The sequence below is a fragment of the Sturnira hondurensis genome, unplaced genomic scaffold (assembly GCF_014824575.4).
Source record: "Sturnira hondurensis isolate 20B ecotype Veracruz unplaced genomic scaffold, ASM1482457v3 Scaffold0018728, whole genome shotgun sequence".
NCBI classification, from domain to species: domain Eukaryota; kingdom Metazoa; phylum Chordata; class Mammalia; order Chiroptera; family Phyllostomidae; genus Sturnira; species Sturnira hondurensis.
In genome coordinates this window covers 7,071,813-7,098,917 of record NW_028091359.1, presented here as the reverse complement: position 1 = coordinate 7,098,917, position 27,105 = coordinate 7,071,813, and the positions used below count along the sequence as shown (strand labels likewise).

The 27,105-nt window shown below is 44.7% G+C and overlaps 1 protein-coding gene across 4 annotated transcripts in view; it reads left to right on the top strand.

The window, feature by feature from the left end:
* PITPNC1 (phosphatidylinositol transfer protein cytoplasmic 1) overlaps positions 1-27,105 on the top strand; it is a 240,208-nt gene that overhangs the window by 153,226 nt on the left and 59,877 nt on the right. For all 4 annotated transcript variants that reach the window (XM_037070207.1, XM_037070206.1, XM_037070205.1 and 1 more), the window contains one exon: positions 4,598-4,669. In XM_037070207.1, coding sequence (XP_036926102.1) covers positions 4,598-4,669 — 72 coding nt within the window. The remainder of the gene's footprint in view (positions 1-4,597; positions 4,670-27,105) is intronic.

Genomic DNA, 27,105 nt, shown 5'->3' with positions numbered 1-27,105 from the left:
ATAAACGCTGTGACAAAGGTACGAACAACGTTGCCTACACATGGGGGGACAATCATTCTGAAGCATTACTTGAGGTGGTCTGCAGTAAGATTTAGGAAGGGAATTTCAGGCTGAGAGAACTATGGACAAAAAAAAAACCAAGCATGTAGCCCCATGTGTTCCAGGGAATGGGAAGTGGTCTTCTGTGGTCTACTGGCCCATGGGATGAATACAGGGCAGAGCCTCGGAGAGCAGTGGGGTCAGCTGTGGAAGACTCTGTGTCTTCCCTGTAAGGAGGGAAGCTGAGCCAAGAGAAATTGGAGGTTTTTTGGATGTGATGGGTGAGTGTAGTGGGACTGTTATCCCCTCAAAATTCATGCCCACAGAACCTCTGAATGTGACCTTATGTGGCAGTAGGATCTTTGCAGATGTAATTAGTTAAGGACCACGAGGTGTGAGACGAAATCACACTAGATTTTGGATGGGCAGAAATCCGATAACTGGTGACTAAAAGAAAAGAAGGCATAGAAACAGAAGCAAGTGGTATGGAGACAGAGGGAGCGATTAGAGTTGAGCAGCCATAAACCAGGGAACACGGGGACCACCAAGCTGCAAGGAGCGGCTCTAGCGCCTTCAGGGGAGCAGAACATTGCCAACACCTTGGTTTCAGACTTAACAGCTTCCAGAACCGTGAGAGGATAAATCTGTGTTGTTTTAAGCCACCAAGTTCATGGTGATCTTGTTATAACAGCCCTAGGAAACTCACACAGTGCAAGAGAACATTCAAGTTCAGTATGGACCTTTCAAGTTTGGTGTTGCCTTGTTGGGGATGGCCTGTGGGCAGCTGGACTTGAGATAAGAGCAGTTGGAGTTAGAGATATCAATTTGGGGGTCATCCATGAAAAAGTGGTCATGAAGCGGGACTGGTGAAAAAAATTAGTCATGGAAAACTTAGGAGCAGATAAGATCACCAAGGGACAGAATTTGGAGCAAGAAAATAGGGTGCAGGGCAGAAGCTAAGGGACCACCTCCTTTGAAGGGTTGGAGGAGGGAAGGGAAAGCTGAGAAGCGCCTGCTCTTCAGGAAGGAGGAATTTCCCAGTGGCGTCGAACAGCGTGGAGAGCTGTACGGGGCGTGCAGGATGGAAGAGCAATGCTGGTTTGAAAATCCTTTGATAAGCATTCGTTTCTATTCTGGATTGCTCTGGCTGAGAGAGGTGGGGGGTGCATGTAGAGGCAGCAAACATCGACTACTCTTAATAGAGTTCGATTAGGAAGACAGAGACATGGATTGATTGTAGATACAGAAAGAAACGTAACTGAGGGAGCTTGCAGCCTATTTGGTTTTTTTTTCTCCTTTGTTTTGTTTTGTTTGTTTTGAGAATGTGAGACTTTCATTTTTAGGCAGGAAGGAAGCAAGATGCAAATAATGAAATAAGTTTGCAGAGAGGAGACATATTTTTTACTGTGTGCACCCATTATGTGCTGGGGTTTAGAAGTTCAGTGAATGTTTCACTGAACTTCTCAACACTTACAGAGAAGAGAATTGTCCCCTTTCTATATGTGGGGACGCTGAAGCTCAGAATGGTAAAGCCATTTGCCCGAGTCAGCACCTCAGACTGAGCCCAGGTCTGCTGACTCCTATGTCTCAGTTCTTCTCATTATATTGTTTTCCGTTGGGATAAAGAAGGCAGTGTCTTTCTCTGATTCACGAAAAAATAAGAAGTAGCATAAAAAATAAGCAGAAGATTTGAAATGCAGGAGAGGGAAGTTGTAGGTGTTTCTGTTTCATGGTCCAAGTCTTCATTAAACCGTGAATCAGAATTATTAGCTGTGGGGGAGGAAGAGTGAAACAAGCATGGGGTCTTAGGAAGAAAAAGGCTTTTTAGAAGAAACTCAGTGGTGAGATAACTAATGTCCATGAGGATTAGTGGGCCCAAATTTTTTTTTTCTTGGGAGAGAGAGAGAGAGAGAAACATCAGTCTGCTGTTCCATCTATTTATGCATTCATTGGTTGCTTCTTGTATGTGCCCAACCGGGGATTGAACCTGTGACCTTGGCATATCTAGATGATGCTCTGACCAAGTGGGCTACCGAGTCAGAGCCAGTGGGCTGGATTTTTCAGGGTGCTGTCTGCGTGGGGAAGCAGACATTTATCTCAACATGGACATCCCACTGGAAAGATTGCAGTGCCGGCTCTGAAAGTGCCTGAGCCATAGATACATCTGACTTTTAACTTGAGACACATATACACTCCAGGGCTCCCAGAAACAGCCCCCACAGCTCCCGAGGGAATCATTAGTCGCAAACCACTGCCATAGGAGAAAACTGCTGACCAGCCTGGAGTGGGCCCATCTGATCTGAGTCCTCCCTCTGCCCTGCTTGCCAGGTGCACAGACAGCCTCTGGTGGGGTTGCCATTATGATAGGAAAATAACTGAAGTCCTTGACTCAAAAATAACACCTGCTAATTTGCATAAGAGTTTTGCATCTCGTATTTGGGTTCATTACCCAAATGCTAAGATTAATTTTTTGACCTTAGGTAAGTGGTTTAGTAGTAAAACCAATAAAAACTCTTTGCGGGGTTCCACTCTGATGCACCCACACCCATCTCCCCACACTGGGCAGCTCTGTTCCCTCACCAGCTGGGACCGTACTCGCATTGGGTTGACTCATATAAATTATGGGTCAAAAAGGACAAATGTGTTTACCTGAAGGCTTGTTGTTTTTAAAATGGTCTTCGGGTGGGTGCATCTGCCCTAGTTTGCGGGTTGATGGAGAGCTCTGCTGGGGGACTCTGAGCCATCCTGGGTTCTCCAGGGTCTTGATTCACAAGGAGCAGCCCCTGTTTGGAACTCCCTGGAACTGGGCATGCAGGTGGCGGTTACAGAATGAAAGGGTGAAGAGGAGACAGCAAAGAATGTGTCAATGAATAACCTCAGGGCCACATTCTCTATAAAGGCAGTAACTGGGATTGACTGTTCCCATGTCTCCTTAGTCACAGTTCAGCTTGCTTGCTTCACTAGGATTAAGACAATTGAATACCGAATCACACAGGTGTGTGATATGAGAATTTTCAATGGCACATCCAAGGGCCCTGCCATATGGTACAGATGCCTGGTGGCCTCAGCTGGGCTAAAAGGAATCACCAGCTCGTGGTGAGGGTGGGCACTGCAGACTTCAGGATTTTAGATGACACATTCTCTCAGTTCACTTCCTATGCATGAAGTAGCAAGGTGCTTTTCCCACTGGGGTGAGCATCAGCAATCCCTGAAGGGCTAGTCAAACACAGATGCCTGAGCCCCACCCCCAGAATTCCTCATTCAGTGGGTCTGGGGCCAGGCCCAAGAATTGGCACTTTTAACAAGCTCCACACTGCTGCTGCTGCTCAAGGTGCCGAGACCCCACTTTGGGAACCAGTGGGGACGGATGCTGGGACCCAGCCACCAGACTCTCAATCCTGACTCTACTATTACTGGCTGTGTGGTTGTGAGCCATTTTCTTGACCTCTCTCTGCCTCTGTTTCCTCATCTTTAGAGCAGAGTAATAATAACAGTACCTAGTCCGTGGCATGGTTACAAGGAATAAATGAATGAGAACCTGCAAGCACTTTGAGGCCAGTGCCTGACACAGAATATGTGCTCTTGGGACTGAGCGTGTGTCAGTCCAACTCGCATTTCTCCAGCACCTGCAGCCCCCAGTGGAGTTGCCTGGGTCATTTTACCCAGTGGTCTTCAACCCCGGCACTGCTGGCCGAGGAAGTGAATGCTCAGCTTGGTACCAGCAGCAGGGACGTTACATCAACATTCATCAAGATCTGCTTTTTAAGCTACCTTAACGTTTACAATCCACTGAATCCATAGAATGTAACTCAGTGAGACTGGGAAACTGGTGCGGCGTGCATTTGGGTTTCTCCCCCCTGTGCCAGCCAGGAGAGGGGGCCGCTTTTATGTCAAGCTCAGCTGCAGCCTCCCAGTGAATGCTGCCTCTATGCCCAGCACCACGTGCTCTATGCACATGATTTTATTTATTTAAGACTCACAGTGTCACTACAGGTAATAATTAGTGTCCCCATTTTAATACGGCTGAGGTTCACAAAAGTTAAACAGCTTGTTCAAAGTCACATAGCTATCGTGTGATAGACCCAAAACTAAAAGCCAGGTGTGTCTGACTTCGGTAATGTACAATATGACCTTAAGTTCCACTATACCACCTGCCTAGCTGTATATGAATATTTGGAAAAGGGTAAGGCCGGGGCCCCAGGTTCCAGCAGCACTAGCTGCTCCCAGAGGGAGGCACCCAGAGCTGGAATTGCCTCTGATTCAGGAGTTTGCTTTTCTCCAGTCTGCAGGAGGACTCAGAACATAATCCTTTTGGAAATGTTCTCTTCAGTGACTTGCCTTCATTGCTTGGTTATTCTCTCTGGCCTGACATAGACGAAATTGTGTTCACGTTGCCCAAGGCGGCTTTTGTCTGCATTCAAATATTAACCTAGTATCGTAGCATTTCTGATCGCAAACAGTGCTCCCGGCCAAGTGGTCAAGAGAGCACCCAGAGACTAGGAAGGTGTGACAAGAGTAAAAAGGGTATGCTAATGAAACCTTACTCTTTTTCCCATAGTGTTCCTTTCTGCCGAAATTCTCCATTCATATAGAAACCAAGTATGAGGACAACAAAGGGAGCAACGACAGCGTAAGTAGCCACCACGCCCCCCCCCCACCACCACCACCCATTCCACGCTGTGGCTCTGAGAGCTGCAGTACTTTTCAAGCCCTCGTGTGTCCAGGGCCAGGAGCAGGATCTGCGCCTGGGACACGAGAGAGGTTCCGGCCTTTGGATCTGAGGACCAGTGCCCTGGGATTTCCTTCTAGAATACTTTGTTGTCCAGCTTTTGTTCTCATTTTTATGTGCAGAAATTTCTGTAACCTGGAGTAATTTAACCGGGTATTGAGAGGACTCCCAGATTTGGTTTCTGATCTTTGGACTAATCGTACATCTTCTCGATGACACTTAACGTTGGCTTACAAATATGAATAGTCAGATATATGTGTGCATTCTGTGTCTGTTTTCTGGACCGGGCCTCTGTACACATGTGTACACAGGCAGGCGCACACGCATCCCACCTTCAGATCAGTGTACTCCTCCTGCAAAATATTCACCTCGTGGGGCATTCTGACTCTTCCTAAATTTTAGCCAGGTACTTTGTTTATTAGTATTGCCTAAAATCTGTCTTCTGCCCTGGCTTTTACCCCAGCCCCTTTCTGTCAGAGCAGTGATCCCCTTCTCCTCGGGAGTTAGAGTTTTGACCCATCAAGAGCCTTGCCCTGAGGCCGGACTGGGGGTTCCGTCAGAATGCACTGAGGGAAGAGCCTGGATCTCGGAGCCACTCGGCTGCCACTATTAATTCCTACCTCACGTGTGTGTTTTGCATTTGTGGAGAGTGGTGAAGATCGTGACTATGTCAAAATGAGCAAGAGAGAGCTTCCTAACAAGGCAACCCCTTTGGTGCCTTCACTGAGCCAAGGGAAGGCGAAAAGGGATGCAGGAGGTTGTGGAGGAGCCTAAATGCCATGCAGCATGATCTAAGGACTCATCCACATCGTCACCCGGAACATCTTCTTTCACATGAAAACAGTCACTGAGAAGACCTGAGAAACCCACCCGAAGGGACAGCTTTAGCTAGACCTACTCTGTGGCTCTTGTGTTGACATGTTCTAGAAACATCTTCTAGAAAGTTGCTACCTGGGGCAGGAGCAATTTTTTCTGGAAGGTCTGGATAACCTTCCAGAAAATTTCACCAGGACACAGACAGTCCCATTCACGGTGGAGCCGGCCTGGACAAAGCTTGAGTGGTTCCCAAGGGGTGTCACCCAAGAACTACATTTCACAAGAGCTTGGTGAGGGAGGACATGCCTTCATTCATTCATTCTTTCGTTCAGTGCTCAGCAAGGCGGTACGAAACACTTTCTATTTACATGTCACTTTATGAATTGCACCAATGATATTTTAATAACACTTATTTGTCAAGCTTCAGAAACTCATAGTTTAGCTGAGGGAGAACCTACATATTAAATGACTAAAAACATAAGCTTGAGCCCTGGCTGGTGTGGCTCAGTAGATTGAGTGCCAGCCTGCGAAGCAAAGGATCGCCAGCTCGATTCCCAGTCAGGGCACATGCCTGGGTTGTGGGCCAGGTCCCCAGTAGGGGGTGCACAAAAGGCAGCCACACATTCATGTTTCTTTCTCTCTTTCTCCTTTCTTCTCTGTCTGAAAAAAGATAAATAAATTTTGTTTAAAACATAAGCTTGATAATGGGATTCCCTTCCTTTGATGTGAATAGTCACCATTGGTTGATCCTCAGAATGGCAAGAGCTTGAGAAGCTGCATTCAGCAATGACCCATCTGTTTACGGGACTGGTTTGGCCTGTACCTAGTCACTTCAGCTTTGAGGACTAAGTTAGGATTTAGGACTAAGTTAGGACTAAACTCTAAGGACTAAACTCTAACTTAGGACTAAGTTAGAGTTTATCAGGAGTTAGCCAACTACTTTTTCTGTAAATACAGTTTTATTGCAACCCAACCACACTCACTCTCACGTATAATCTCCCCTATTTTCATGCTACATCAGCAAAGTTTGGCATTTGCAACAAAGCTCATATGAGCCCTGGCTGGTGTAGCTCAGTGGATTGAGTGCCAGCCTATGAACCAGAGTATTGCAGTTTGATTCCCAGTCAGGGCACATGCGTGGGTTACAGGCCAGTTCCCAGAAGGGGACCCATGAGAGGCAACCACACATTGATATTTCTTTCCCTCTCTCCTTCCCTTTCCCTTTATTTATTTATCTAAAGATAAATAAATAAAATCTTTAAAAAATTACTATGACCAACCTTTAAAAAAACAAAACAAACAAACAAAAAAACCCCAAAGCTCATATGATCCACAGAGCCCAAAATATTCATCACCTTGCCCTTTACAGAAAAAAAAACATGTTTATTGACCCCTGGTTACACTCAAATCAGAAAGATGCCCACCAGATCTCAAAATTTGACATTCATCTATCTTTCTACCAGCTGTCCCAGGTGAATGCCTTCTCCAGAGTTTCTGGAACTTTCCAGAGAACAGAACTTTTGGGAACTGCCCTGCTTGGTTTCAGAAGCTGTAACTAACCCCCTTGGTTAAGGCTGAGTAAAGGACCTTGGGACCATAAGCCACTTAGGACACAAAGCTTATCTTCCTTGTAGGGGTGCCACCTCTACCCCCTTTCTTTTCACCCTGCTTGGCCCTGGGCAGATGACTGGGTTAGCCTATGACAGGTAAGATTCCTCAAAAGAGGGGTGACCTAAAACAGGCATGGTCACGAAGGGGCCCTCAGGGAAGAACTTGAGGAGCTATAGAGAAAGGGGGTGATGGACCCTCACCCCTAGGCTTTGATATAGCCTGAGTCCTCATTCTGTTTGCAAGAAGTCTCCTAATCTCTTGGTTGCCTTACTTCCCCTGTCTGAAGGGTAAGTTAACCCTGAAACAATGCTGGAGGTGGGTGTGGCCCTGTGCTGGAAAGGGCAGGTTCCCTAGGGCAATCAGGCCTAAGAAAGAATGCATAAAATCCTGTGAAACCTACTTTGCTAATACCCTCAATTTAAATGATAAGGGTCCAAGCAGGAAGTGAGTTTGTTCCGCAAAGTTTTATGGCCCTTTACCTATCTGTCCCTGACTCAGAATAAGCCCTCAAGAGTTCTCTGAATGTTACCTATTGCTTAATCATTTCTGCCTGACAATGATTGATGAGCTTTACCTAAACACCCTGTATTCCTGTGCAAATTGTACCCAATAAAAGCTTGTCAAGGCAAGGGCCAAGGCACTGTCCCCTTGAGAGAGTGGCCATGCCATCTCTGTTCCTCCACAGGATTCGGTAGCCCATGTGAATTTGTCTCGTGTCACATCCACAGCTCCAGGGACCCCAGGAGCCGGTTCCGCGTCAAAGAACAATGTACTGGCAAGGGTACTCTTCTCCCAGTAGTTCAGGATCCCCAGTGGTTAGGTTTCCCAGTGGTTAGCATCCCCTGGTGGTTAGTGGCCTCCGGCGAAAAGTTTAGGACCATCTCCTTGTCAGCAGCCTGAAATCAGAATGGGTTTGGTGGCCAATTTCATTACAGCCTTACTGCCTACAAGAGTGTTACACACTGTTTAACTTGAACTGTTATACAATAAGGGCTTCTTTTCTGATCGGAAAATTAATTAATACATGGTTATTAAAACTTGAAAAATCTTCCCCTCACTCCCCCCGCCCCAAAAAAAGGCATGGGGGGAAAAACACAAAAACCAGCACTGATTTCATAATTTAGAGATAGCTGCTATTAGCATTTAGGTTCATGTTTCCGATTATTGATAAATTTATTTTTTAACCAGCTCTCCTAAAGTGAACCATATACTATGCTATGCTGAACATGTCATGAAGTGTCCTTCCCAGTACGATTTTTTTTTTAAAGGCATTTTTTTTTTAAGATTTTTATTTATTTATTTATTTATCTTTTAGAGGGGAAGGAGAGGGAGAGAAACATCAATGTATGGTTGCCTTTCGTGTGTCCCCTGCTGGGAGTTGGCCTGCAGGGAACTGGCCTGCAACCCAGGCATGTGCCCTGACTCCAGTACGATTTTTAATGGCATTCCATACTTACGTTCCTTCGAGTGACTGCCAGTCACTGGATATGAAGTGAGCTTGACCATTGTAATGACCCTCAGACAGAGGGTCATACGAATCAGATACATCTGCATTGCTTTGCCTGGCACAATGTTAATTTTTTTTTAACATCTGTTAGTCTTTCCAAACAAATTCCCTTGCTTTCTCTTTTTCTCTGATGCTCTATCCTCATGGATAATTTAAAAACTGCTTCCTTTGTGGAGGTGTGAGGGAGTCATGTGGCCTCACCGTGATCCCTACAGATTGATAGAAACAGCATAGTCTTCTGGGTTGTCCTCTGCTCAGTTCAAATAAAAATGTAAAAAATTCAGATAATTATCATTTCTTATCTTGTATCCCTTCTCTGCAGGTCCTAAGTTCTTTTCACTGCTCTCCTAGGAATTTGCAATACCCTCTGTAGAGTCGTAGACTGGCCGGCAGGAGAAGCACTAGGCTGTGGGCAACACAGTACGCGTGTGTCTACTGGCAGAAATGCTGGCCGTTGTACCCTGTGTTCCCTCCTCCCCAGCTCGCTGATTCAGAGGCTGCCCCTGGGCCAGCTCCTTATCTCTCTGCCAGGGCACCCAGCTTGCCCAAGTCCACTTCTGATATCTTGTCACTCTGAAGAGGTCCTAGGTGTGCTTTTGCCTAAGTTCCCGTTTCAGCCTGTGCCTGGCTGTGCTCCAGAAATCCCCAGGTCTTGCTTCTGAGGCTATTGAACCAGACGGGCCAACCCCGGCTTGGTTAGACTTCTTCTTTGGCAGTCCGCCTTTCTCTCGCTTACATATTCAGCGGCAGCTGTGGATCACACAGCTGGTCTGAGGCTGTGGGTCCCGGGGAGGCAGAAGAGGAAGACCTCATTGGTTTCCATTCACACTCATTAATCAGACCATGATAAATACATTTTAATGCCATGTAATGCTTCCTTTAATTATTAAAAGATAGTTTGGTCCAGGGGTTCAAAACTAGGGCCCGAAGTGGGTGGCAAGTGCTGGCACGGGCTCTGTCTGTCTGCGGATGAGAATGGAGTTTTCGGTGGGAGGCAGAGTCACTGAAAAAGGCAGTGCAGTAGTGGGTATTTCTCTTGTCTCACCGCTTTGCCAGATTATTTAGTAAACTCCCTTGATTTCTCTGCATTTCCTGGATCTTGTCAGTCAGCCGCCATCCCCCAGACTAGTGTCTGCACTGCTTCCTCTCCCACCTGCCAAAAACTTAATGAACTTGATGACAATAAGAAGCAAAAATTAAATTGAAAGACTTGAGTGGTAATCATATTGATTAGTGATGGAAGAGAGTACATGTTGTTACCCTATTATCAATTAGGATGTAAGTAAGTTTTGTACACGATCCAATATGTACTAAAAAAAATCCTGTTGGGATGACTAGGTTTAAGTATCTTCTCCTCTGTGTTAAAGCTAGTCTATCCATGATTGTGAGAACATGTACATTGTGAATACATTAACCAGGGCACTGGGAAAGTTGTCTTAAATTCAGGCCCGTTTATTTTATGCACGTACCGATGAGAATTATTTAAGCCTTAATTTGTAGTGGGGAGAGGACAGCACCATGAGAAGTTAGGGTTCTGTTGTTTGTCCAAGGCCGTAAATCCAGCTCTGGGAGAGTCGGTGCTCGGCACTCGTGGGCAGCTGCTGCCAGGTTACTGCCGTTCATTGGCGCTGATGGGGTGGCCTTGCCTTCACTTCCTCTTCCAAACGGAGCACGTACCCTTTAAAGCAATGGTTCTCAACCTCGGCTGCCTGTTGGACTCGCTTGCACGATTTTCACAATGATTCATGCCTGGGTTCCACTCCCCTGGGAATTCATCTGTCCTGGGGGCAGGCTGGTCTACAGCAGCCAACGCGCATGAGGTACCGAACATTATCCGTCTAGGAACACTGAGTCTGCCAATTGGAAGCACTACGTGCAGCTTTAGAGTCCACTGCCCAGTTACACACAGTATGTTCTCTCTGGAGGGGAGAAGGGAGGATGTGCCGTTTGTAGGAATGACCCCCATTCCACTTGAGGGTCTAGACAAATAGTTCTCAGTGGTGACAGATGGTATTAAAGCAACGCCATCATCCTGCCCCTTGGGTTCTGATTTCATTGGTCTGCGTGGGGGTCCTGGCATTGGGATCTGTAAAGCTTCCCTGGGTGAGTCTGAGGGGCATCAAGCCTGAGAATATAGATTGAAAAGAAATACTGAGTGCTGTTTAAAACCAGTCGTGAAACTTAGGAAATTGGATTCTCTAAATTCCTCCACTTCTCCATACCCCTGGAAACAAGTTTACAAAAAGCATGTTTATAACCACCACGGCCCCCCCACACAATCAAAGGGCTTGAGGGCACCCTATATTCTCAATAGCCATCATTCCTCAGCCAGGGGACCTCCTCTGATGGGCTGGAAAGAATGTGTCCAGTTTAGTTCCCAGAAGTGAGAAACCCTGTCCTGCACAGAGCTCTCCTTGGAGGTTGCCTAAAAGAAGTAGTATCTGGAACCGAGTGTCCAGTTTAGCTGTGTTGTGATGAAAGAACGTGGAGTTGTTCTTTGTGCAATAAGAAGATCAGTGTGGAAGCCCCAGCAGTATGACCTGAAGCGATGGAGTCTTGGTTTCCTTATCAAGAAAATAGAGTAAATAATGTGGAAGATTATTAGCATCACAGAGTGGAGGGTTCATGCAGGTTAATTTACCTGGAAATACTTGATAGTCTCTGAAGTGCTGACCTATAAGAGGTATTGCTTCAGTTAGGGTCATACTTTGGGATTAACCACGATTGTGATTTCCTAAAGAGACTCAACTTTTGTCTGCATTGTAAATAAGTCATTTCTTATTCAGCAAAATTTGGGTGCCTACCACGTTCCAACTGTCCTGGGAGGCACTGAGGACCCACAGTGAGGCAAATGGGGCCTCACTGGTTGTGGGGTGCAGGGAGGCAGGGAACAAGCGGAAAGACAAACCAAAACTCCAGCATTGGGGAATGCACAGGAGGCAATAAACATCATGGAGGGGGAGCTCAGCTGGAAGCCCTGTGGTCAAGAAATGCCCCACAGAAGAGGTGACAAGTCCGTGGGTGACCTGAGGATGCGAAGGAGCCAACCACCTGAAGGGGGTACCTGGTCAAGGGAACTGTGACAAGCTAAGTTGTGACCCCAGGTTCATGTGTTGAAGCGAAAGGCCTTTAAAGGGATGATTAAGTTAAAACGAGGCCTTTAGGGTGGGCCCTAAACCCATCTGACCAGTGTCCTTACAAGAAGAGGAAACTTGGATACACAAAACTAAGGATGTGCAGTTACAGAGGAAAGACCACATACAAGAGACTATGTGAGGACGCAGCAAAAATCGGCCATCAGCAGGCCAAGGATAGAGGTCTCAGAAGAAAGCAAACCTGCCATCACCTTGACCTGGGACTTCCAGCCTCCAGAACTGTGAGAAAATAGATTTATGTTGTTTGGGCCACTTAGTCAGGGGTACTTTGTGATGGCAGCCTGAGCAAACTAATACAGGGACAAGAAGGTTAAAGGTGCCAGCCCCTGACGCAGCTTGGCATATCCCAACAATGTAGGATGGACCCTAATCCTCCCAATTGGTCAGAAAACCAGGGGCCAGAGCATTAGGAGGGACCGCACACTTGTAGGAAATGAGGGGTTTTTTTTGTAAGTTAACAGAAGCCAGATCACATAAGACCTATGAGACCAAAGCAAAGAGTGTGAATTTCAGTGTAGTAGGAAGTTATGAAAGGACTTTAAACAAAGAATAGAAATGATGTTTATGGAGGGTTTTAAATAAACTTTATAATTTGCAATAATCTTAAATGTACACTAAGGTTGCAAAGATAATGCAGAGAGTTCTCCTATACACTTTACCCTCCCTGTACAGCTTCCCCCAATGCTAACAGTTACATAACCATCATACATTTTTCAAAGCTATAGACTTTGTTCAGATCTCACCTGTTTCCGTTCCAGAATCCAGGAAAACCGTGTTGCGTTGGGTGACTGGTGTTTTTGTACGTTTGTTATGACCATTCTATGGAGAATCGTTGGTAGGGCAGCAAGAACGGAAGCAGGGAGTCCCGTCGGCAGGTGATTGCAGTAACCCACACCCAGGATGGTGGTGCTTGGCTGGAGAGATGCCGGTGCCTAAAGAGAGGAGGGATATAAATTTATTTCGGCAGCTGACTTTCTGTTGGGACTGATGCATGAGGAGGGAGCAACGTAAGGAAGACATTAGGATTTCCAGCTTTGTCTGTGGAGCCTGGGTGGGTGGTGGTGCTGTTGCCGGAGTGGGCAACAGTGGAGGGGGCAGGTTCGGAGGGGACAGCAAGAGCCCGTGTGAAACAGTCAGTTTGAGGTACCCGTGAGACTTCCCAGTGGAAATGGCAGGTGAGTAGTTGGATATACGAATCCGGAGTTTAAGGAGAGGTGAATAGGTTGTGATTCAGACTTGAAAGAAAGAAAGTGGTTATCTAGGGAGAGGAGTGACAGAAAAAAGAAAGTTCTGGATATTCCAGGATAGGGCACACCCAGGTCCTGAGAAGGACCATCCCATGCCTTTGAATTTAGCTTTTTGGTTTTTTAACTTTAAAAAAAAAAAACTTACTTATTTTTAGACAGAGAGGAAGGGAAAAGAGACAGGGAGAGAAACATCAATGTGTGGTTGCCCCTCATTCACCCCCTTACTGGGGACCTGGCTGGCAACCCAGGCATGTGCCCTGACTGGGACTCGAACTGATGACCCTTTGGTTCTCAGGCTGGCACTCAATCCACTGAGCCACACCAGCCAGGACTCAAGTCCAGCTTCTGATAATTATCTCTTCTCCTTGATTAAGACTTATTTTCAATCTCTGAGTTGCACTTAATTTTAGGGAATTAGACTATCTCATTTAGTTGACTACAAAGATCTACCTTACAAGCCTGATGAGTTCCCCTGAGTAGGTGCCTCCTTTGTAAGAATTAAGTAAATATTTAAATGCATTCACTTGGCATAACTTGCGTTGCCTGGGAGAAATGGCCGGGAAAGTTCTGCTGACCACAAATAGCTTCTGCTAAAGTTACCAGCTGACAGAGAATTTTATCATCCAAGGAGAGCTGTGTTTGTTGAGGATTTGTTATAATTGCCATCACGAAGTTTGTTTCTTATTAGTATTAGTGTTTTTATTTTTAACCCCATGAGGACAACATGTATGGATGTGGGATAAAATAATTTATTTATACATTTCAAAATGTTCAAAAGTTAATTTGTAAAGCAGAGGTGCCAGGGAGAACTGTAGGATCCATATTTATTAGGCGTCTGATGCTGATTATCTTTTCCTTAAATGGCTTCTAATTGAGGATTATAGGAAGAAAAAAAGCATTTGCTTTATTTTTAGACAAGATCTCTGATGTCTTCAACTTTTATGGTTCTGTTTTTAACCTTAGATTATTATAACGAGCCACCTACAAAATCTGCAATTTTCTCTCATACATCAGGACGTGCTGAAAAGAAGGTTGCCCAAGACGCCCCCATTCGCAGTTTCGAAGGATTATTGCCCTTTGGTCCGTGAAGTGGCCTCCTCGGTCTGTGTCTGACAGTGTCATTTTGAGGACACTGGAAAAGAGATGGTGTTTGATTCCTTGAGATGTTGGTTTTTCTGGTGGTGGTTCAGTTTGTGATCTGAGAGCTGTGTGTTAAAAAAAGACAAAACTGTTGGCAAAATGGGTGTCTGTCTAGCCTGAGGGCGAGCTTTGTCATTGGATACAGTCACACAGCAGATTATCGCTGCATTTAGAGAAGCTTGAACTTATTGATAGTAACAATTACAGTTAGTAGATACAGCTTAAAGAGGGATTTGCTCTCTGTCCAAGCCAGGTTCACCTGTGCTGTGGGGAATCGAAACGCGGCCTGCCTGTGCTGACCGTTAGGAAGAGAGTTAACCAAACTGGTCAAAAGCAGCATGATCAAAGGGACCCGGCTGAGTCTGGGTGGGAAACAGGTCAGAGCCAGAGGAGCAGTACCAAGTACCAAGTACCAAGTTCTGGGCGACCGTTTTACGGCTGCTGTAGTCATGATCGACTCAAGCGAGAGCCCTCCTGGAGGATGCTGATGCCATCGATTGAAACCGTATGGGGAACGGGAGTTCACCCCGCCTCCAGGTATCACCCCGGATTTATGTAGTCATTATAAACAGGGGAGCAACCTAGTGGACCATGGAGTCAGCCAGTTTTGCATCACCAATAATGGGACGCCCGACATAGCACGTCTTCATTGTGCCGTATTGACACAACATCACCTGTGGATTGTCTTTGCCAGAAGGTTTAGTCAGCGTTCAAAATGGAGGGAACAGTCAAGCAAATCCAAATTGAGGAACATGCTACAAAATAATTAGCACGTTATGGCTCAAAACTCTTCGAAAAAGAGCAGGTCATTCAAGACCAAGAACAAAACCCTGGGGAAGTGCCCCAGGTTAAAGGAGACTGATGTAATTCAACAACTAACTCTAATGCCTAACTAGCCCTTGATTAGGTTCTGGATTAAGGGGGTTAGGGGGAGACGGTGCAGGGAGTGAGAAGCGATACTGCTGGGAGAGTGGGGGAGATTTGAACGTGGGTCATATGTCAGGTGATAGTATGGTGCATAGTGTTGAATCAATGTTAAATTTCTTGCCTGCGATCATTACACAGTGACGGTGTAGGAGAATGTCCCTGTTCTGAGGATATGGCTCACATATTCAGGAATGAAGTAACACACTTTCTCTCACATGGTTCAGCCCAACATGTTTATTTATGTGTGCATTTTTTTCTTAAAAAGTCTTATAAAAATTAAGGAACTCTTCACATGTTGCAAAGAGACATTAGATAACTTACTCAAGGTTGTGTGAGTCTTGTTTTTCTTTTTCTGTAGCCATGAAGCCCAGTTTTTGGTCTTCTCTCTCTTTGGGGTGATATCCTGATTTCATTAATGAAACAGGTTCAAAATAGCCTAATAGGATAATAGCCTAACTATTATCAGCATCATCGTTGGTCTATTCATCCAAAAGATGGTTATGAAGAGAAAATATTTCAATTGCAGAAACCCTAGGTTGTCCCTCAGTAATTTCACACTCTGGGTTGTGTCTTAAAGTTTTGAAGAGGCAGATGGAGATTATTCAGACTAGACTTCCAAGCATGTGACCTGCCACTGGTTGCAGCCAAGGCTGTGAACATCCCTAATGTTTGTACACAACTTTGTCTGTGCCTCCCTAACTTCTTACAGCATTTATCGTGCTGGATAGTAATTGCTCATTGAACTGTCTCTCCAACTCACCTAAAGCTCTGTGTGGCCAGCTGCCATTGTTGATACCAATACAACTTTAAGGCACCAAGGAACAATCTGACTTTTATAGATCAAATTAATAAAGGGCATAACAGAGACCTGAATAAATGACAAATACTTCATGTTCATGCACAGGAAGAGTAAATACAATAAAGAAGCAAGTTTTCCCCCCAAATTCATCTCCAAGTTGAATATAGTTACAATCAAAATCACAACAGAATTGTCATAAATTGATTATAAAATTCAAATGGAAGAATGAAAGTCCAAAAGTAGCCAGAACAAATTTTGAACAAAGAACAATGAGGGGAGAGTCATCACACCAGATAACGAAACCATGTTAGGAGATTGCGATATTGGCACAGACAGAAGTAGGCCTAAGCCCGTTATGGAAGGTTGACACCTAGTAGTTGAAGCATCTCAGATCAGTAGAGCGAAGAGACGTGTCGTTTTCTCAGAAATGACGTTGGCTTCACTGACATTTCATGCAGAAAAATGAGATATTCAATCCCTACCTCACTCCATGCTAAACAGTAAAATGCAAAAGGACTTTACAAACCTAATTGTGGGAAGCCATTAAAGTCATCTAAGAATATGTTACTTATGGATACATTTATACATTGTAAGAAATACTAAGTTTATAAAAACATGAACCAGGTTCACGACATATTCGTGATAGCTGTCAGGCTGTAGTAAAAGCGGAAGGGAGTTCAACCTTAAATGGAAGACTTTCTTTTTTAAAAATGGGGGAGGGGAGCACAATGAGAATCAAATATGACAAAATGTTTACATAAATGCATTCGTTTTTATGGTGGATAGTGGCTGTTGTTGTATGATCCTTGGTATTTTTCTGGATGTTGTTCATCTTTGTTGAGTTTTGGGAGGAAAATATGTGTCTAACAGCACCATTCCAGGAGACTTGACTGTTTCCTACTTCCTGTGATGCATTCTCACAGTTCCTGTTACTTTGCAGTTGCTCCCCAAATATTTGGCTTTTTCCCCCCTCACAGGAGACCCAATTCATGTGGGAGAACAGTGCAGCTCACTTGAAAAGGATACAATGCAGTTTCCCGTGTCCTTACCTAGAGCTTTGCGTGTGTGTTTGTGGAGCCCAGTTGTTGGTACCTCAGTGAATGGATTACTCACGACAGATGGCGGCCAACAACCTTTGGGGCTCAGGGCATTTTGGATGAGACCACTTGAGGAATTTGCCAACGGCTAGCACCTGGCCAGCCCCATGGAGCAGGGCAGTGCACTAGATTCAGAGAACTGACCAGCTCAGACCCAACTGGGTCCAGAGCCAGGCTACGGAGCCTGATGGTAATGGGACTTTGTTGTTCTGAACTTCCCCAGCTGTGGAAAAAGGGGAAACGGATGCCTGCTTCCGAGGGTCCTTGGTTGGATTCAGTGAGATGATGCTTGTCAGCTACTCCGTAAACAGTGGTTCTTTCCTTCTCTGTAACTTGTTCTTGGTGGGAACCACTTCAGAGTTAGACCCTTGGAGATCTGCAGTAGAGAACTTGTTTCAGGGAGTTCTTTTGAAGGGAGATACTAAGTTCTCTAAAGTCTGTAGTCCTTACTCCTGTTCCACCATCCAGGATGGGGCATCCTCAGACGTAAGTTGAGAAGTCACATGTCCGTGGGAGCCTTCGGGTTCATGTTTCCAAGGTGGAGCAGGGAGTGACCTCTGGCGGAGCCTTGGCACCTCTGCTTAGTAGCCTCCTGTTTGGGAACTGGGAGTTCTGATTTCAGAAGTCGTCTTTCCTTGGGTTCCGCTCACCTGTAGGGGATTCTGATTGGCACAAATTGGTACCAGCAGGTAGTAATCAACGGGATATAGGCAGAATGGTGAAGGAAAGGAAGCTGCACGTATTAGAGTCAGGCCATTGGGTTTGATTCCTGGTCCAGCTGCTAGCAGCTGCCTAAGGCATGGTGCTTCTCTCTCTGTTCCCCTGCAGATGGATGTAATCATAGTTCCTATTCTCTGAGTGCTTGTGAAGATTAAATGTACATATAGTAGGTGTTCAACGTGTTAGCTGTTACTGGTGTTTCCATATTTCATCAAGCCTCAGGTAGCTGTTGTTTTTCATGTTTTAACAACCCTAAAGTGAAATGTGAGTTAGAGTTGATGGGACCGTACTGTTATAAGTGGCAGCACAGGGGTCTGAACAGTGAATTTAAAAGCACTGAATAATAGCCCTGGCTGATGTAGCTCAGTGGATTGAGCGCGGGCCTGCGAACCAGAGTATCATGGTTCGATTCCCAGTCAGGGCACACGCCTGGGTTGCAGGCCAGTTCCCAGTAGGGGACACACGAGAGGCAACCATACATTGATATTTCTCTCCCTCTCTCCTTCCCTTCCCCTGTAAAGTTAAATAAATAAAATCTTTTTTAAAAAAAGCGCTGAATAATGTTTGCATATAAGGTGTGAACACTGTACTGGCTGGATTCTCCAATGGAAAATCATTGACTAATAAGTGATTCTATCATTCTGGTCTGGATGCTTAATAGTTAAGTTTCCCAGGGCACTGACTGGCTTCCTGTTAATGCCAGTGACCTGACAGGGCTCTGAAAAGAGCAGCAGAATCTTCTCTACTCATAGGTTCAGAGTCGTCTTCTTTGTAGAAGAGATTTCTCTTGAAATTCCCTAGATGCCTGTCTATCTGATGAACACCTTCAAGGATGAAGTCTCCACCAGTGTTTTAGTCTTTAAAATGAGTTGGGCAAGGTGTTGATAAGAACTGACCTTATGGAAAAAAAGTTAGTGATTTCCAATAGACATGGTTTCAGAGCAGGTTTTTTTTGGTTTTGGTTTTGGTTTTTGATGTGCTGAAATCATTGATTCCATCTACCCTACTCGGCTGAACCCTCTGGGCTTTAACCAAGCAGCATATGAGCTGTTGCCCTGCAAATTCTGCACTTGAACTTCTGAGACTGTTAGCAATTCTCTCTGAATAATATTAAGCTGTTAAAGCATATGTCCCTACTAATACCTATTGAAGGCCTATTTACAGTCCATCAGACTTTATAGTCATTTGGTACATTAACCTATTAAATACAAACCTCACGGAGCGGCATCTGAAAACTTCATCTTATTCCCAGTCCTTTAAAGAGACAGTCTAAAATACCTGTGGAGTATGCAGACCATTCTATGAGGCAATTTTACTTTTCTTTGGTTATGCCAATCAGATTACATCTGAATAAATTCATGTTGAAAAGCATCAAGTAAATGTCATCATGGACTGTATACTAAGGAAGCCAAATAACTGACTATTTGGTCCTGAAATGTTTTATTATCACTCATACCTGGGTTCAGAGGAAATTAGAAATCTGTCTTGTGTTTGAGTTTATTTTTAACTCAGCCTCACCTTGGTTGGCACATCAGAACTAGAGTGAAATATGGAAATGAACATGAAATGCATTAAGGAAGGTTCTCAGCAATGAAGGACACTGGAAAGATTGATTTTTCTGGTAACTTAATTTTGATCTATGGGCGAAGCCGTGTTTTCGGCACCTAGCTAAATTCCCCTAAAACCATATGTGTCTCTTGAGATAGGTGATATTGAATCAGATATGCCAGTTGCACACACACCATGCCTTTGTTGAGGCTTTTTGTAACAGTTTGGAGTAGAAAACAGTATTGTTTTTTTAAAAAATAAGAGCAGTTATGTGCTACTCAGGGTGACTTACTACTCTGCTTTAGCTAAGTGTCCCTATAACTGTACTGCTTCCTCCAAGATTTGTCCTCACTACTCAAAAAATCGTATTAGTGGAAAAAATAGTCGCTCATACAATTAAGGATAAAAAATTAATTCACTCCCTGTGGACACAGGTTCGTGAGAGTTATGTTTTTTGCCAGATTTGTTCTGTCCCCGCCCTAAAGACCGTGTCTTCTGGGACCAACTTCGTAATCCAGCACCTTGGAGCACCGAGGAGCAGACGGTGCAGCGGGTGAAAGTTATCATCGCACACTTATACAGACAGGCTGCCCAACACAAGGATGTTTCTGACCCTGTGTGCTTTATCTTATTCCCAGCCAGCACCCTCACAGGCAACAGGTGCTTACCTGTAACACTGGACAGAGTCACAGAGTGGTTTTATTGGGCTGAGCATTCTGGGATTTTAACAGGTTTCTCCTGCTGCATGGTTGGACTCATGTACCTGGACAGTCCCACAGTGTCCCCAGGAAAGTCAGCGCCAGCCTTCAAAGGTGGAGGGATTGAGCAGTTTTCTGCAGACCTAGTTTTACTCGGCTTGTTCCCAACCATTGTTCTAAATTAACAAGAATGTAAAGTCTTCTGGTTTAAAGACTGTTCCCTTGGGTGCTCTTTATTCCCCAGAAGTGTAGTCAGTTCTTACATTTTAAAAATTCTTCCCCTAGATTTTCCTTATCCCCTTGAAGCAATTTTTAAAATCATAGTGAATGTTCTGAACCAATGATTGATAGAAGCCACCTATTCTACAGGAAATAGATGTTTATAAATATCAATTATCAATTGATAATTGATAGTAAATATCAAGTAAATATCAATTATCTTCCTCAATCCATTTGTCTTAACTTTGCAGTGAGAATCTGAGAAGTCCTTTATTTTGCATTGAAAGGAAAGGATGATCTCAATGGTGTATTAATTCATTGTAAAAGAAACATTTGTTGAGCATCTACTTGGCGTGAGGAATTGTCGGCCTGGGCTGGCACGTCTTACCCTTGTAACATGAAGTGGTAGGTCCTATAGTGAAGAGAGGGTAGGGGGTGAGACTGGGAAGAAAGACAGGGTTGTGACGGAGGGAGAGCCTCGTTGAGGAAACAGGAGACTTGCAATAGATCCGAGGAGACAAAAGGCAGCCCAAACTAGTAGAGAGGAGAGGATTAATTAGAGGGAAGTACATTGGTGCCTAATTAGATTTGGGGATGGAATGAAACGACTGGCTCAAGCGTCTGTGATAATTCATGTTTTTTTGTCATAGGTAGGTGACAGTCTGTGATAGTGCCACCAACACAAGGAATTTTTTTTTTTTTTTTAGTGGTTTAGGAGCAGTTGATGAGTTCAGTTTTGGTCTGGTTGAGTGTGAAGTGCTTATGGGAAATTTAGTTAAAATAACCAGTACAAAACTGAATATTATAAATCCAAGCTGAGACCTAGAGATACAGATTTGGAAGTCATAAAGCAAAAGTAGTTAGAAGCCGTAAGAATGGAAGATAGTGCCTAAGGACACGTGAAGGGGGAGAGGAGGGTAAGGATGGAACCTGTGGGAATAGCACCGTTAAAGGGGAAGGAAAGGGAAGAACGTTTGTGAAGATGGATGAGGAGGTGCTCCCTGAGAGATGGGAGGAGAATTGGGAAGCGGGGGAGTCACAAAGGCCGGGAAAAGAGAGAATGCCAGGGATGAAAATGTCACCAGTGATAAGAGCAGCGTAGTTCAGGAACATAGGATTTAAAGGTCCTGTGGGACTGAGCAACGAGACAGTCATCGGTGACCTACATGGAAGTGAGTGAGCAGGTGGGGCCAGAGCCCAGCTTGCAGTGTATGAGAAGAGAATTCAGAGGTGCTCGGCTCTGAAAGGAAGGAATGGAGTCAGGTTTCTCCCCTCGGGGTTGAGGGAAAAAGCCTGAGGAAGACTTAGTAGAAAACAAGTTCATGTTCTGATACATCTCCTCTGTTCCAAACACATAGCAAGGCCAGATAAAATAAAAACCGAGGAAAGCAAAATAATATAGTGTGACTCATGGATGAGAAACAGGACAGAAACTCAGGAGGACCCGGTGGCCAAGCAAGCAGCAGCGAGTGTGGTTGTGGGAGTAAAGGTGCTCCATGCAAAACGGGGGCTGAAACCAGGCCCCCTATTGGAAGAAGGAGGCCGGGATGGACTCCTCCACCGGTAAAAGGGGGTTGAAAGAATCTCCCTGACTGCTGCCTCGGCCGTAGCTCCAAGTACTGGTTTCGTTCTTGGAAGCAACTGTAAAACCTAAAGATTGATGCCAGGATTGGGAGAGAGTGAAGATGGGGGAAATAGAGGAAAGGAAAAAGCTTCCCACTCAAAAAAATGTATACCCCACAAATGAATTATTAAGAAAGACAGCCAGGCCCCGGCTAGTGTGGCTCAGTGGAGAGAGTGCTGGCCTGCGAACCAAAAGGGCGCTGGTTCGATTCCCAGTTAGGGCACATGCCTGGGTTGCGGGCCAGGTTCCCAGTCGGGGGCATGTGAGAGGCAGAAACACCATTGATGTTTCTATCCCTGTCTTTCTCCCTCCCTTCACCTCTGTCTAAAAATAAATAGATAAAATCTTTAAAAAAAAAAGAAAGACAGCCAGTATGATCAATAATCAGAACATGATTTGAATACAAAAGGAAATAATTTTATAGAGGAGTCTAATTAAAATAGTATTTTTGTGCTGCTCAAAGGGGAAAATTAGGAAATAGTGTCCATTTTTAAAGAATGAGAAATTAAGAAACCAAAGCTAACAGAAAAAGATACAAGAACTGAGGACTTGAAAAAGAAGCGATCAGAAGTGTGGAGAACCAAGGCACGGAAATGACAGGCTCCAAAGATAAAATAAACTGTAGGTACAGCTGAAGAAAGAAGTAGTAAATTGGAAGATAGTGTTGAGAAATACAACCCACTTCACAGCACAGAAGTGTGAAGAATTTTTAAAAAATAAATAGCTAGCCCTGGCTGGTGTAGCTCAGTGGATTGATCGCGGTTTGATTCCCATTCAGGGCACATGCCTGGGTTGCAGGCCAGTTCCCAGCAGGGGACGCATGAGAAGCAACCATACATTGATATTTCTCTTTTTCCCTTCCCTTCTAAAGATAAATAAATAAAATCTAAATAAATGAATAGCTAAATGTACAACTATTACTAATTGAGAGTTGGTGTTCCATGTGCCTATGGCAGAAAACGCAACAGAGGAATACCAGAAAAGCACTTTGAAATGATAAAAGCAGAGAACTTTCTACAATTGAAGAGAGACGTGAAAACTCACATCAAAAGTACACTTTGCATAGTAACAATGCCTAAATCATTAGCACTTACGTCCCACCATTCTGTGTGCTTTCCATGTGTTAACTCATTAATCCTCTAATAGCCTTTAAACAAGAGCACACATGAATATACTGTTGAAGAGATAGTATATATCTCACCCAAGTTTACACAGCTGGATGGTGGGATTTCACTCCCAGCAGGCTGGCCACTCTCTAATATCACTGTAATAGTAAGGAGGTAGATATAAATCAATAACCTGTCTCATTGTAATGAAAGTACAGAGTATTAAAGAATTTTTTAAAGCTCCTAAAAACTGCCCTGGCTGGTGTAGCTCAGTGGATTGAGCACGGGCCTGTGAAGCAAAGGGTCGCTGGTTCGATTCCCAGTCAGGGCACATGCCTGGGTTGCAGGCCAGTTCCCAGCAGGGGACACATGAGAGGCAGCCACACATTGATGTTTCTCTCCCTCTCCTTCTCCTTCCCTTCCCCTCTCTCTAAAAGCAAATAAATAAAAATTTTTAAAAAACTGCTTCAGAGGAAAAAGAGATCATATACAAAGGGACAATAACAACCCTGACTGGGCTTCTGATTAACAACAACAGACGCACAAAGTTAAGACGGGATAGAGTTAAAACGAGAGCCCAGGGAAAGGCATGGGATACAAAACAAAAACAAAAACAAATGTGGGCCTAACAATTGATAAATTTGCTGTTGTACGTTAACTCTAGGCTGTGAGACCTGACAGGAAGCTGCTAGCAGGAGAGTGAAAGTTTGAAAGTAGAAAAGAGCCTGCCCCTGGAAGTCAAAGTGAACGGGCTTCAGGAACCTCAAGACAGGAAGAAAGGGCAGAGGGCTGGTCAGGGAAGGACGTGTCTGGGGGAGCAGCAGAAAGTCACTGACCAGGAAGGAGACAGGAGAGGGGCTCGAGGAGGAGGAGAATGCAGGTCAATAATAACCTGTTTGGGAAGTGGATAAGGGAACCACTTCCAGAAGGATAAAAGGATTACTTGAAAGGGTTGGCAGTCTGGTGATTTGGGTAATTTTGAATGAGTTAGTGCCATCAGCCTGAGTAATGGTGTCATTTTCCCAGCTGGGCTTTGCAGCCTGCGTGTAGGAGCAGAAGAAATGGTTGAATTGATTCAGGATTTGTTTTCAGGGTGGTTTCAGCAGGGTATGGAAAAATTAAGAGTGAGCGGCGGCGGTGGCTCTTGGGGATTGGAAAGCTTAGCAAGGTCAAGGGGAAGGTGTCCTGGGAGTGAGACTGAGAGAACTGAGGTTGAGGTTGGAGGAAAGGTAACTAGAGCTAGAGACTTCTGATATAAGACTTGGAATAATTCCAGGAGATTCGAGACCAGGGTGGGGCTTGGGAGGAAGTGGGTAGAAAGTAGAATAGAGGTGAAGGTCATTGGAAGAAGAAATGTGGAAAAGCATTTAGGCCTGTGGCATTGAATGGATTGTTCTTGTGGAAACCGAGGCCGCACAGATGTGGATATGAGTTGGGGTAAAGCAGACCCTTGAGTGTGAGCCTCTTGGACCTTCTTCAGTGAGTTGAGGGGCCAGGGTTCCCCACGTTGGTGGTCTGTAAATAACACCTGTCAGCTATGAGGCCTTGTGTCCAGAAAGCATGGTCCTAGAAGGAGGAAGGACCCAAAAGTGCCAATCATTCTACAAATGACCATTAACCTCTAGGAATGTTCTCCCGAGGAGTCTTTGTAATTATTTTCTAGAACTGGATTGATTAATGCTCCTGAATGTGCCACTTCTTCAGTGCTGAGCTTTACATTCTGAAGGAGTAGTACCTGTCTTCTCCTTCACGCCAGTGAGACCCAGCTTATCACGCATGTGCCAAACCCTGAGGGCTGTGGTGTTATACTATGGTGCTGACTCGGGCAATGACTACAGGGCCCCATCTAATGGCCCTTTTGTAAAGTACAGGTGGAGCAGGCAGGCTCTCATACCCCTCAGCCAAAGGAAGGAAAAGAGTATAGCAGGTGCCCCAGCATGAATCCAGCATCTTGCTAACCTGTCTTACCATGATCTTACCAAGTCCTCACAACTCTCATTATTCCTGTTCTATGGCTGAGAACTAAGGTTTAGTGAGAGCGAGTGGTGTGCACAAGGTCAGAGCTAGGAAGCATCAGACGAGGACCTTGATTCTAGGTGAGTTTGGCCTCAGCGCATAACCTCTCATGTAATTAATATGCTATATTTGGTTCTAAAAGTGGAATTATAAACCTGCATGTGGAATCCAGTACCTGAGTTTCTTAAGCCTGGCTGAAGGTTTAAATTTTCATAGCAAACAAAGGGAAATAGTCCTTCCCGTGTTATAGAAGCAATGTCAAGTTTTTTCTCCTTCCAAGCTTTGTAGGGCAGCAAGTGATCTTGAAATGGAAAATAGCTTTTCAAACATGTCTTCAGTTTGTATACATGTTCAAATATGGTTGGAAGGACAGATCTGGGTCATCTTGAGTCTGGCTCAAGTCAGATACCCCGGGCTTAGGAGGTGAGGAGGGTAAGCAGGATGCAGGTGGCACAAGCTGGAGGGATGAAAACAATCAGACTTGGAGAGAAAGGGGATCTGGGGAGAACAACTACAACAGAAGAGAGACTGGCCCCAGAGACCCAAAGGCAGAGGAAATAGGTTTAAAAATAAAACGAGGCTAAAGATAAACCTTAACAGGAGCAAAGTTGAACTGAGAACTCTATTCCTAGAGCCTGATGTTTGAACAATTTATATTTTTTCCTACCTTCCAGCCCTCATGTGCCTTCCTTGGCCAAGGTCAAGCACCAAAGGACATCTGAAAATATCCACAGCCAAAACTGCTCAGCATACCTCACCACGTGAGAGAGAGGCAGCTCTGCAAAAGTCTTTGTCCTAAACTGTTTATGGATTTTCCATAGTCTGTGCAAGACCCTGGAGACATGCTGCCTGCTGACTGGTGGCTGGCCGCTGTCCCGCTGAGCGGCAGACCTTACCCCTGAGGCTGGAGTCCTCCCAGGGTTTAGTCTGACTTTCCTGTTTTGCGTTTTTATCCTGAAAACCTCCCACTTTTTTTTAAACTTTTTGTTTTTAATTTTTTATTATTGCTCTGAGAGGGAGAGAAATATCAATTTGTTGTTCCACTTATTTATACATTCATTGGTTGATTCTTATATGTGCCCTGACCAGGGATCAAACCCACAACCTTGACATATCAGGACAACACTCTAACCAGCAGAGCCACATGGCTGGGGCACAGTCTTTTCTTAACAAAGATTTTAGGTAGAAGAAATTGCACTAGTGGCTCCTAATTTTTGTCGTTCCTCTTAATTATGTTAGTGGCGAGTAAAGGCAATAAATACACTAAGTCCTTGTACTTGGGTTGTGCCTGGGAGTCATAATGACAATGAGAGAATAAGCAATGGGCAGGAAGACAGCTCTTCAAACCAGTGGGGAGCACTCCTCCAGTGCCAGGCAGAAAAACGCCCCCTGCGGTCAGGTCATCAGGAAATCGGGTGAACTCAGGAGACTCTCAGGGAGCTCCTGTCAGGGACCAGCAGAGTACCTAACACAGTGAAGAGAGCATTGTGCTATATTTATCTTAGTTAATATTCATAATATCTTAAGGTGGACATCATTATGCTCTACTGTTGAGAAGTGTTTCAATATATTGCCCAAGGCCACACAATTAATAACTGGCAAAACGGAGGGCCCAGTCTTATAACTGTATATCCTTTGCTTTTTCCACACTCCACGCCAGCTGCCCAGAAGCAGATCCTATGGCCAGAGTGGACCTGTGGGAGGTGATAGCGATGAAAGCATTCTGCCCTAAACTGTATCTGAGTTCATAAAACAATGGACAATAGATGATAAATGGGGGGATTATTCAGTACTTTGGTTGAAAAGACTTCAGGATGTAAACAAGTCTTATGTAAGTCTTACAGAAAACTGGGGTTAAGAGAAATCAGAGAGTAAAGAAGCAAACCCTGTCATTTCTCTTCTCTCTCTCTCTCTCTAATTATTAAGACAAGTGATCCTTTTTTACCTGAACTCAAATTCAAACGCCTTCAAAGGGATGTTTATAGAATGAAGCCTTGTAGAGAAAACTGGCTTTTCCTAAAAGCTCTAAAGGAGCCCCTTATAGGCCAAGAAGCCCCATATAGGCTGAGTAGCCTTGAGAGAAGAGGTTTGTAAGTGCAGGCTGGAG